The following is a 12,041-nucleotide window of genomic DNA, read 5'->3' as shown; positions in this document are numbered from 1 at the left end:
CCTTTACATTTAAACTTTTTTTAAAAAATCAATAAATGGTAAATGTGTATGTCCAGCTGTGGATGCCTCTTATCTGATCAGAAAATCATCTCCTCCGCAGTTTCGGTGTCAGAACTGCTCATCTTCGCAAGTCTGCTCACAGGATGGCACTTTCTATCAGGTAAGAGGCACTCACAACTGTGCATACTGCAGTCACTAAGGTCCTGTCAGCACTCCATTGTAGTTCAGCTTGTGGAGCTTTAATAATTCCTCACTATAAAGTGCTAAAACTCTGTGAGCAAGGTCTGAGCATTTTTATTCCTGCAGCACAAACTTCATTCAAAGGATTTAGGAATTTGTCTTCTGTGCCATAGGCCAGTTTTTGTTTGTGGTTTTTTTTGAAAGATACTGTTCTATAGGTTGATATGCCTATCGGCCTCAAACGATTATCTACCTCTTGCTATCTCATTACTCTAACTAAGCAGTATTGGGCAGTCACTGGCAAGGGATCAAAAATTAAGAGTGTGAATTAAGAGACTACGCTGGTTTCATCTCTTTGTGGGAATTCATATGTCCTTTTTGATGGAGTAAAAAAATGTTAGATTTCTCTAAACTCCTTTTCATATTTTTAAAATTAGAAACTGAATAATCTCTAGAAGCAAAACCTCCAGAACCTGCAAACTGAAGCTGATTTCTAAATTTCAGTGACCAATCTGCTTCCTTGAAACAGTATTTCAGTTTCCTTATTGAGAATTTTGATTTTAACTTATTTCTAAAAGTTACTTTGCAACTTTGGGATACTATTTTTGTCTTGAGGAAAAATTAGAGCTAGTGATAGAGGGTCACTTCTCACTAGTGGTGGAAGTGAACTACTGCACTCATGCCTCCTTCAATAATTAGAATTGTCCCAGCATAGTGCATTTGATTTGTACAGTTTTGTGATTTTGTTTGCTAAAACACTGAGCCTCACTGGTTTACTTGGCAATTTCAGTGTGGTGATTGCTCTGTCTCTGCCTGTGTTCACTTCCAATTAGATCTGCACATGTTTAGAGACAATTTATATACTCAAAGTCAAAATGTGAAACAGTATTTAAATGAAATGGTATTCATGTCCTGTGCAAAAAAAAATTAATCAGAGACCAAGTAATTTGTGATACCACAGATACATTTTTGTTAATTGCACATGCAGATTACATGTGGTGCTTTCTGTCTTCTCTCCTAAATACTTCTGGTACTGTTAATACCTCTGGGTTTACCTTGTGATTTCTCTGAACTCCAGTTTGTAAATCTCCTGCAAGTGTTATCACATTTAGTTCTGGTGATATTTATTGGCATGATATTTATTGGATATCTATCATGGCATGGAAAATTTATTAACCCTGTAGGTCTCTGGGGCTATATCTTTGTTTCTTCATCTCTGTTGCATTTGAAGAATGAAGCAAAATGTTTCTGGTTTTAATGATAGCTTCTGTAATAATTCTTTGTATTTCCAAATTTGGAATTTAGAAAAACTTATATTAGCTTTGCCTCTGTTGTATGGTGGGGAGGTATTTAAGGCCATACAGCTGCTGAGACAATGAGATTTGCCAGGGTTTTATGCTATAGAAAATACCCAGTATGCTAATGAAGAAGAAGACTTGAGACAAATGAAATGCTGACAGACGGAAAAATAAGAGGTTTGAGCAACAAGTGCCCAGATATTCTACAGCCCTTTTGGGAAACCCATCCATTCTTCCCTGCCATTCCACAAGTTCTGTCCAATTTAGGGACCCAAGAGGTTGATTTGCCTTTTTTTTTTGTTTGCTTTGTTGTTTTGTTTTTTTTTTTTCAGTAGGAATCAATAAAAACTTATCACTAGATGTGAGGTTAAGGAGTTTGGATCTGGGGAGAAGGTCATCTCTCAGAAAAACAGCTGACAGCAATTTGACCTTTTTTTATAGTCTAGCTATGGAACCTCTGTATATATAAATTTCCAAGTACATCACCTGTAAATATACTTTGGTTTAGAAAGTATAAAATGTCAAGATTGCTTTTTATCAAACACAGCAACACAGAAAACAGACTTGTTTGAGCACTCCCAAGTATAAATATAATAAAACATAAATATTGAAATATATAAAAGCAGATACAGAAACTGTATATCAGTGACAAATAGCTAATAGATTTGAAGTACAGGGATGAATTTAACATTGTCATATACATCTGTCTTAGAGATAAGATTTGGCTATTCTTAAGGTAGCCTTTATTGCATTTTCTTTGTATTGTTTATGAATCATGTCTTCATGCTTTCTTGTCTGTTTTTGTTGTTGTTTTTCCCTTGCTTGTTTTCAGTCTTACCCTATGGTACTTCAGTATCGACCTAGAATTGACTTCGGTTAGACCAAAGGGCCAGATCCCACTGAGATGAATCCTGCACTATTTGTTTACCCATCGACAGATTGCACAATGAATGGATGTGCCTGGATTGGGGGGACACAGCCAGAATTTCAGCATGCAAATAAGGACATTGTCTTTCTTAAAATTGTCAGTTGCATCTCTGTTGTTTCTATTAGAGCAAGCCAAGTGCCATTCTGCTACTGAAATGTGCATAAGATATTTGTGTATCTTAAGAGTGTGCTGCAAATCATAGCCAAAATCATGAAGTGTACAGTCAAGATCAAAACCTATGGAATATTTTTGCTTGCGTGTTAGAAAACTTTTCTGGTCCTACTATTAATTACACTAGCAAAATGGCAGAGTGCTCATTCATGTGGTGTTGCAGTTTCACACACTTGCTACTTTACTGAATATTGTTGTTTAAATCATAGAGTACTGTAAAATAACTAAGGATTATACCTTGACAATATTTTGTACAGAAAATATATTTAGAAAAGTGGTGATTAGGCCACTACCTTTTCCTTGATAAGGTTCTCATGGGTCCAGGTATAGCTCACTCATGAGTGTGCAACAGTCCTTTTGCAGTGAATGAAGATTAATTACACTGAACAAGAGGTGTAGAACATGGTAATTCAAAATACTAATTTTAAATCTTAAAATTGCTAATATTGCTTGAAAGCATTGTAGCCTTTGTGATTGCACTTTCCATGGTTTCCCTGAAGTTTGGAATTTGGGATACTAGCTATTTTTGGAAAAATGGCTTCTGGTCAGATTACATTTCTTCTAATAAAACCTCCATAAAATGAAGGTAAAATAATACAAATGTCTATGGAACAACTAAATTCCTCTACAAAATTATGGCCAAGGCAAAATTTTTCATAATTACTACTTTTCATAATAAATATTTTCTTTTAAGATTGAATAGAGGTCTATAATATACTAAGACAAAAAATATATAGCTTTAATGACATTACTGTATCTCTTGTGACTATCTGGAGTTTAGAATTCATTACAGAAATTTTCATTAGTTAAGTCACATCATAAAACTATTTCCATAAAATTAGAGGTAATGCAATACTGAAGATTAGCAGTCTGACCAAAATAATTCTTCAGGTCATCTTTTTTTCCTAAGACCTGGTTGTGCTGGATAAAAAGTGATTGTTGCCTTAGGTATTACAAGCATATTGGTTCTAGTATGGGATGTTCCTTGGGGTTTTTGGTAATGTTGCAGGGAGCGTAGCAATGTTTATGTTTTCTGTCTTCTGTTGTCTTTGCTTAAAAGTCAGTTGAGTTTTTCTGATCAGATTCTCTGGAGATACTTATAGTTCAGTCATGTTATGTAACTTCTACTTAGTACATGCCTGCTAGTGTTGTAGATAGCTATTTACTTTCCTTATGCCTTTTGCATACAGCAAAAAGGAACCAAATCAATTTTTCACAAGCTACTGTAGAGTGAACTGATCATTCTTAGATAGACAAAGTGAAAAATCTTTCTTGGGATCAAATACAAAAGATAGATGTAAGGCTTTGTAAGTTTATGTTCATGTTCAGTAGTATGTTCTGTAGGAGAAATAAGCAGATTGTGGATTAGGTCTGTCCCCTTTCATGTTGTTAAGCATTCTAACATTGGTGACTTGAGGAATCCCATGAAGTTGGGTTGAATCCTACCACTGCACTCCAAAGCCCATATGACATGCAGAAATCAAGATGCTGTCAATAGCAGTCTGCTAAGGAACCCTGCCATTACAGGTCAAGGTTGCACATATTGTGGAATGCCAGTGGAACTGGGGAAGGAAGATGTTTAGCAAGAAGCTGCTGCCCCTTTCTGCAGTGTGCTGGCCAGCACAGGCCCTGCTTTGCCCAGAAACAGGCAGGGGGGACGTGCTGGCTGCAGGGAGCAGACATCCTGCTGCCCACCCAGCCTGTGATGCACTACCTGACAGAAAGAAGATGCTCCTTGTAGGGAGGGCCCTTCTCTGCAGAGTCTCTCGGGAAAAATAGATTCTTCTTGTATAAAGAAGTCCACCTCATGGAGCAGCTTGGAAGAGCAGAGCATGCTTTCTGATTGAAAATCATTCTTCTCTTTATTATATACAGTTGTTTTGTACAGTAGAAATAGGATATGATTTGTAAATATTTACATGCACATACCAATTACACCTTAAAATTTTTATGTATTTCATGTGTTTTTATACCAGAATTTTCACTGTAAATTTGCTTGACATAAAACACCTGTTTCAGTTTCCCAAAACTAATGCTAGGATGCTTAAGCATAATTTCTGCTTGGTTCACAGCACAATTTTTTCTCAACAATTGTGTTTGCTGTTTTGAAAAAATTTGAACAGACTTGTTGTAAAAAGACGGGAACACACAAGTTTTAATCCATCCACCTAACAGGACCCTTGGAATTAGCACTATTTTACCTTGGCGGTGGAATGGCAACTAATAGAAGCTTTTTTGACTGTTTGATAACTTCCTATATTCATAATTCAGAGAATCATGAGTTTTCTCAATCAGAGATGGACATTGGTTTTGATTCCTGGTATTTTCTTGATGCAAGTTAAAGCTAGATTACAGAAGGCAAATCTTCATTTTGAGCATGGAAAATACTGACAGATCTGAACCGACGTTCCCAGCTGCGAATGGCGGCATTAAATGCATGAACTAACCACCTACACTTTCTGCATTTCTGATTTGATGGCATGGTGCCTGAGTGCTGCTATAGTTTAATCATTTTTTTAAAAGTAAAGTGCCAGTGAAATACATATCTTAAGTGGGCAGCTTGTTCAACACAGGCACTGCCTTCTTTACAGCAAATTTTCACTCATATAGTACATATGTGCCATGCCTCTGCAGATACACAGATTTATTTATTTGTGCCAATTAAGAGTATCTGAGCACTATAGGAATATGAGAATGCATGTGCAGATTCCTGTGTGCCAAAGATGGGGTAAATTGAAATGAGTACCTAGGCATTCCCTTCAGACTGCACCATATGCCATGCTAGAACTGATGCCTGGATAAAGTCACACATTCTGAGCATTTCCATGACAAGGTGTCACCACTGCATCCTTGTAAAACATAGGAATATAAAATAAGTGTTGCTGCCACTGTGTTTCTATGACTTTTCCATATTAGCAGTATCTAACTGCAGAGGGACCTAAAAAATTCTGCACTACTACCTAACCTTGCTGTCCCTTATTTAGCACATTTGGTGCTGCTTGGATTTTTTTCCCCTAGAAGTGAAAAGCTCATTAATGAAAATCATAAACAACTTTTTTTTGAGCATAGCTGGTTGCTGCATTTATCAAGTAACAAGCCATCAGCTAGAATTTAGAAACAAGATCTGTAATATCTCAAACAATATGGAATTAGATGATTAATCAGTAAATATATCTTCCATGATGCATTACTACATTCCTGGTAGCTAAGGACCTAGTCCTGTGAAGGAATTTTTTCATGAAATACCAGATAAGATTGCTGCAATAACTGAAGTGACTCATCTCTATAGTTGGTATTGTTCACATGAAAGCTTTGGGGATTTGGGTCCTAGGAGTGTGCAGTGCAAGAAGAATATTGTGCATACTCAGCCAGCTTGCAGTTATGCAAAAAAAAGTTACACAAGTATTATCTTGACTTTACTGAAAATGTTACACAAAGTGAAGTGCCTGATTATTAATATAGAATACCTTTTAAGCCCATTATTTTCATTTGACAGGGTAATATTTGCTTCTCAATTTTATCTATGGTCTTAATATTTTCAGCAAGAATATATCATAAGCATACTGTATTGAGAAGCTTTCATGGGAAAAGAGGATAAAAATAAATGTGTTCTTTTAGATAGTTTAAATTAAAACCAGCCTTTCTCAATAGAAATTATATTAAAATAAGTACTTTTATGTTGAAAATATTTCATTTTCTGCATGAGGAACCCTTTAATTCTGGATCTTCGTCTTTTTGTCTCCATAGGTTCCAACAACTTGACTTTTCTGCTCTTATCACAAACAGTTCTAGTGTGTCTGCAGGAGAAAAGAGACTGATCCTATCTCATTCCATTTAGATATAAGCTAGGCTCTTACTGCAGACAAAATAATGGTCCAGAGTTCCATCTCATCTCTCCCATGAATAACTGGTGTACATGACTTAGTGAGAGAAGTAAACAATTTTTCTTCCCTGCTGTTTAAAAAAAAATAGGCCATGGCTTAGTCCTTTAATTGAACTAATCACTGAGTTGAATTCTTTGTTGGTTTTTTACTTTTTCAAATAACTGCAGACAAGAGGTATTTATTCACTGACCAGAAAAAAATTATTCTTGATTCACTGATCAAACTCATTTTTGTTCTGGAAAAGTGCAAAGGCAATTAAGGCTTACATCCTTATCCAAGAGTTTGGTCCAGTTACTTCTCTTAATCTGGCAGATTGAAAGCATCTCTTAGCTTCCTCTAAAAATGCATATATCATGCTGCATATTCCTTTCTCGTTTTACTTTAGGCTCTGTTGACTTCTTATTTTTCTCAGTTAAAATGTCTAAACAAGCACCCTCTCTCCAGTAATTAATTCTACGTTCTTAGACATCTTTTGACCATTCCCATACTGCATCCCATTTCCTGCCCAAAAGTCAGAACATTAAGGACTTATAAAGGTGAAATTGCGCGTGAGGTGTCAGTCAGGTTGCATTTATCAGACAGTTCTCATGGATTTCAGCAGTTTTCACAGCTCTGCATTTTCAATCCTTCACAGTCAATTTGAGCAAGGTTATGCTTCTATACAGGTTTCAGCTAAAAACACTTCTTTGAGGAGGGATTGTAGCCTACTGGAGTGTGTTCCAGGATGAGTTCCAAAACATGAGGGAATTGATTCACCTGAAGGAAATGTGAAAACTTCCAACTGCACATTTACCTCTAATTTTGTCACATAGGGGTTGTCTGACCTTCAGACCTGAGCTGAAACATCCCTTGCAGGAATGTCCTTCAAAAGATGATCCTGCAATATTTAAATTTTTTTTTCATAAGGAGATGTACCTACTGATCTTTTCTACCTTCTGTCTGCACTGTCTGTAGGTCAGATTAAAACCTTAGGTTGCAGAATAGGAAATTATTTAATTAATTAATTCCCAAAAGATCCTTCTATCCAAGGTATGTGCCATAAATCTTTTGCATTTGGGTAGCTTTTTTTTAACTTAGGTCTCTGTGGTCCTGGAGGGCAGTGAAGCAGAGGAGCTCTTTACGTGGGTAGAAATGTCCAGGCTATCTTTTGTATTTGCAGAAGGAGACAAAGTTTGGTAAGATCAGGATGGAGGAGAAATTCTGGAATGAGAGATGTCTGTAGAGCAGTAGATTTTGCTGTTACATTCATTTTAACCAAAGATAGGCATTGGTTTGACTTTGCTTGCTTTTCTGAACCATTAGGTCCTCTTCTTTGAAGTAACTTCTACATGTATTTTTAGGACATGCTTCTAACACGGCTGACAGTTGACAGGATGAGGTGAACAGAAGTAGCTACTGTGCATTTTCCTTTTTCCTTATGACAGTGTAAAGCAAAGAGTTGAGAGAAGGTTACTCTACAATATACAAAATAGCTGCACAGTAAAATGGTTTTGCTGCTAGTTAACATACTGAGGGTTTTATTACAAATGAAGTTGTAATGAAGATGGTTATTGTCAAAGTGCAAGGCACATATTTTATAATGGTATTCTACTCTTAAAATTCAGTTTTGTATTATATTGAGTGTGGTAGATATTGTTCTTGTTGCCTCCTGAATTTTGTTGTGGTAAAATGAAACATGCTCCATTTTTACTGAAAAAATATCACACACTTAGTGATTTAAAATTAGTCTTTGTTGTCAGATGCTTAGTTTGTTCTTAAAAACTAGGGGTTTTTAAAAATAAACTATTTTTATGGATAATCTGATTGCCTGATAGTTTTAAGGGACCTATTTAATACCAAAGGTAATGCCACCCAGAAGTGAACTTGGAATATGACATTGACACTTTCCTGGAGTGCCTAAAATGTCAAGAGGTACCTGGAGTCAGTCAAGCAGAGCTGAACCAGTGGTAATTGTCTGTGTCACCAAGCTGAAGGGTTAGGCACACCTAGCAGTTTCCAAAACAAATTAGAAATGAAAGAAACAACAGGAATAGCATTGAGGTTTAGTCAACAGACATAGAGTAGCTCTGAGTCCCAGCTCATGCTCCTGAGGAAAAGCACAAAGGCTTGCATTTACTGATGTGTCTGCTATACCTGGCCTGTGAACTAACAAAAAACTCAGTGTGCTGTCAATCCTGTAAACCTTCCAAAGCACAAAATAGTCACCAAGCTACTTTTGGGGTTTCTAGTTGTAGTTCAGTGATATTTTGGAGGGTGGAAAGGACTGATTTGGAGGATAATGAGAAGATATTAAGTATGTTTTACAGATTTTTATAGCTATTTTTTTAGCAAATGGCATTGCTGTCCTTGATGTGAGACCATTGATTAGTAAGAAGTGATTATTTTACTTGTGAAGTATAAAACAGAGAGAATAAAAAAATCCAAATTATCTTGATTTCCCTTTCCAGGATAGTGGGTAACTAAACTGGAAAGTAATAGGTCAATATAATTATTTAGCTGACTGAAAGATTTCATTCTAATACTTACTGATCATATTTTTTTCTCAAATAGAAGCTTCTTAGACAAACATGAAGCAATGCATCATTTTTTCCCTTATTGCAGACTTAACTATCAAAAGGAAAATATTTTGCATTTTTTTAAATTAATGCAAAGCCTGAATTGTTGGATGTTCCAGGCTACTGAATAGATGATATAGAGTTACTCTCAATGGATTTTTTGGGGTTGGGGGCCTAAGTGTCCTTATATAAGCTGTGATCCAAGTAAAAAGAAAGGAGCCTATGGTGAGCAGTAATAATGTTCTAATGCTTCCTTGCATTTGATCAGTAGTTACCAGTTTTTAATAAAGCAGCCCTCACAGTACTTAGGAGCTCATAGAACATATTGTGATCTTACGTTGCTAATTTGTTTTAAAATATGAAATGTTTTAAGCTTTTTGTCAAAAGTGATAACATCCTATTACAAATAAACCTTTTTGTGGTTGTAAAATTTAGCTTATAAATCATTCAAATTGAAGTGAAAAAAACACAGGTCATTGTTAATGACAGTCTATCCTACTCTTACGAATATATGTATTTTTGTAAAGGAAAAGCACTTGTAGATATTTAATCAGTCCAATATCTATCTATGTTAATGTTTTGGAAAAAAAAGAAGAAAACAAAATGCTGCTTAGAGAATCACTTACTTATTTTTTATTTTTTGTGCTCAAATGCAATTTCTTTTGATTTATGGAATGTTTATTCTGTGTGAAGCTGTATAGTTAGTACAGCTGGGCTAAATGCATTTCTCACATTAATCAGTTGTATCTGACTATGATAATACATTGTGTCCAACCAGAAAGAAATTGCAAAACACAGGCTTGTGGTGCTGTTTTTTCATCTTTGATATTAGCTTCATCCTGCCTTATAACTTTTCTACTTCATAATAAGTATAAAAAATGCTAATCATTTTTTGTGCTGCATGTGTTTCAATGGACATTTCAGGGTATATCTGGCTGTTTAGTTGAATCTTACTATGTTACTAACATTTTTTATAAGATGACAGAATTTTACATACAGTGTTTCATGAAGAGTCCCCTCGATGAAAAAGTGTGCAAGATTAGTCAAGTTTAATACTCACCTTCCTTCAAAGGAAACTGCTGCTGGGTACGTGCATGGAATGTGAGGGCATCACTAAAGATGCTGAGAATTTGGGCTAATACTATTTTTTAAAATTCAGAATAATTCACTTCTGATAATATTTTGCAGCTATTTGAAACCTTACTTTCAACTGTGTTTTGATTCATCATAATGCATTAACACAGTTTCAGGGAAGAAAAAATACGTAAAGAATTCTATTAAAGTATAGTAAAGAGTGACAACCATATTTGTTTGTGTACATATTAGTGTACAATCCAAAATCTCTTTACTTATTTCAGTGGGATTCTACAGAGATATACTTCATGGGCCTGATGTTCAGTTAAGTTCTCCAGCTTGACCTCAGTGGAGTGACTTTCTATAATTATCCTTGTAGCTGAGACTTGAAATGAGCCAGGCTTCCCACTTCCTCACTTAATTTCCTTTCTTGGGTGACTAATATTGCTTAAATTTACTCTTATTATATTAACCTTCTCATGAGTAAGTTTTGCAATAATGTGTACACTAGCAGTAGAATTCATTGGTAGGAACTCAACTGAGTAAATACTTGTGTCTTTGACAAACTGGGGGAGAATTTGACTCAGATTATAAACATTTGGAATGGCATTCTCTCATTTATATTCATGCTTTGCAAAGATCTGCAGTTGATCAGGATTTGATATGTTTTATTACATGAACATTGCCCATTTTTATAATTTTTGTTAAGAGCTGATTTCTGTAGTAATTCATTAGGGTGAACATCTCAGGGTCCACAAAGTAGCAGTTTAAAATCCATGTGATCTGAGTGCAGTACCAGTGCTGCATGCTTGTATCTTTTGAAGAACCAAATATGTTGTGTTTTGAAGTACTTTTAAAAAGCACTGTAAATTTCACCCAGTTCTACCAAAGGAATGTGAGGAGTTTTTTCATCTGGAATCTGAGTGTGGCCCTAGAAAAAGTGAGACACTTATAACTGAGTCAGCCCTAGTGATCAATTTTCCATTTAGGGACAGCAAGTGCTGTACTTGGGGTTTTTTGGCAAAACCTCGTGGTCGTGTCTCTTGATGTAGAGTGAAGCCTGTTCAAATCTGCATCCACATTTGTAAGCAAGATTTATTTTGAAACAACAGCTCATGCAAAGCCTGTGAGTGGGCCTCTAGGACTTGTGTATAAATGTATCAGATATGTAATGATGTTTCTAACAGTGAACTACCTGTATGGCTCAGTACTGGTGATGCTAAATTGGTGTTCCATGCTAATGTCAAGAGGGTTTACAGCACCTTTATAATGGATGATAACAAACAACAATTTGGCCTGACCTGTATGCTGCAAGATGCCTCTAGCCCAGCTGGATTAATTTTATGAAAAATCTAGATGAGCAAGAAGTATAACTAATCTGCTTACAAGCACTGAATTGCTCCTTTCTCAAAGCAATAAATATATTCATGTTGTAACATCTGTTGTGCAGCCTACAATACGAGTTGTTTTGTTGCATTGTTTCTATATAATTTATTTTGTGCAATAAAAAAATCTCTGGTTTTATCTGACTTCTTTGTCATTTGTAATAATATTTGAATTAAAACATTTGCTAGCTTTATATCTTAATCATGCAAGCATACTGTCATCTCACAGAAGTGTGAGTAGAAAACAGAATGCAGTAATATTATTCATTATAGAAAAAACAGAAGCTTTTTCATGGCCTGATTTTATTCTAGTTAATGTCATAGAGGGCTACTGTTCATTTTCACAGGTGCAGAGTTCTGCCTAACATTAAAGTTGTCTGGAATTGGGACCCCATTTGTAAAATATAACCAGGTAAGTTACAGTGTGACTGTGTGCTTGAGGCTTTTTTAAAAAAAGAAAAGAAAAAAAGAAAGAGCAATCTCATAGAGATTCTGCAACTTTTTTTAAACCTAATTTCAGTGCTTTTTCTTCTCTCCCTTTTTGATGTTTTTCTGAGTTAATATGG

General features: G+C 35.5%; 1 protein-coding gene across 5 annotated transcripts in view; it reads left to right on the top strand.

The window, feature by feature from the left end:
- Positions 1 to 11,619, top strand: part of PCGF5 (polycomb group ring finger 5) — a 65,758-nt gene extending 54,139 nt beyond the window's left edge. For 4 of the 5 annotated variants that reach the window (XM_063163529.1, XM_063163526.1, XM_063163528.1 and 1 more), the window contains 2 exons: positions 101 to 160; positions 2,311 to 11,619. In XM_063163529.1, the coding sequence (XP_063019599.1) occupies positions 101 to 160; positions 2,311 to 2,358 (108 nt within the window). In that variant the 3' untranslated portion in view covers positions 2,359 to 11,619. The remainder of the gene's footprint in view (positions 1 to 100; positions 161 to 2,310) is intronic. The other variant, XM_063163531.1, reaches the window with a different exon arrangement.
- Positions 11,620 to 12,041: the final 422 nt, after the last annotated feature.

Source organism: Melospiza melodia, chromosome 9 (genome assembly GCF_035770615.1).
Source record: "Melospiza melodia melodia isolate bMelMel2 chromosome 9, bMelMel2.pri, whole genome shotgun sequence".
Taxonomy (NCBI): domain Eukaryota; kingdom Metazoa; phylum Chordata; class Aves; order Passeriformes; family Passerellidae; genus Melospiza; species Melospiza melodia.
The sequence above is the reverse complement of the archived record's forward strand: the minus strand, read 5'-3'. Positions and strand labels throughout refer to the sequence as shown.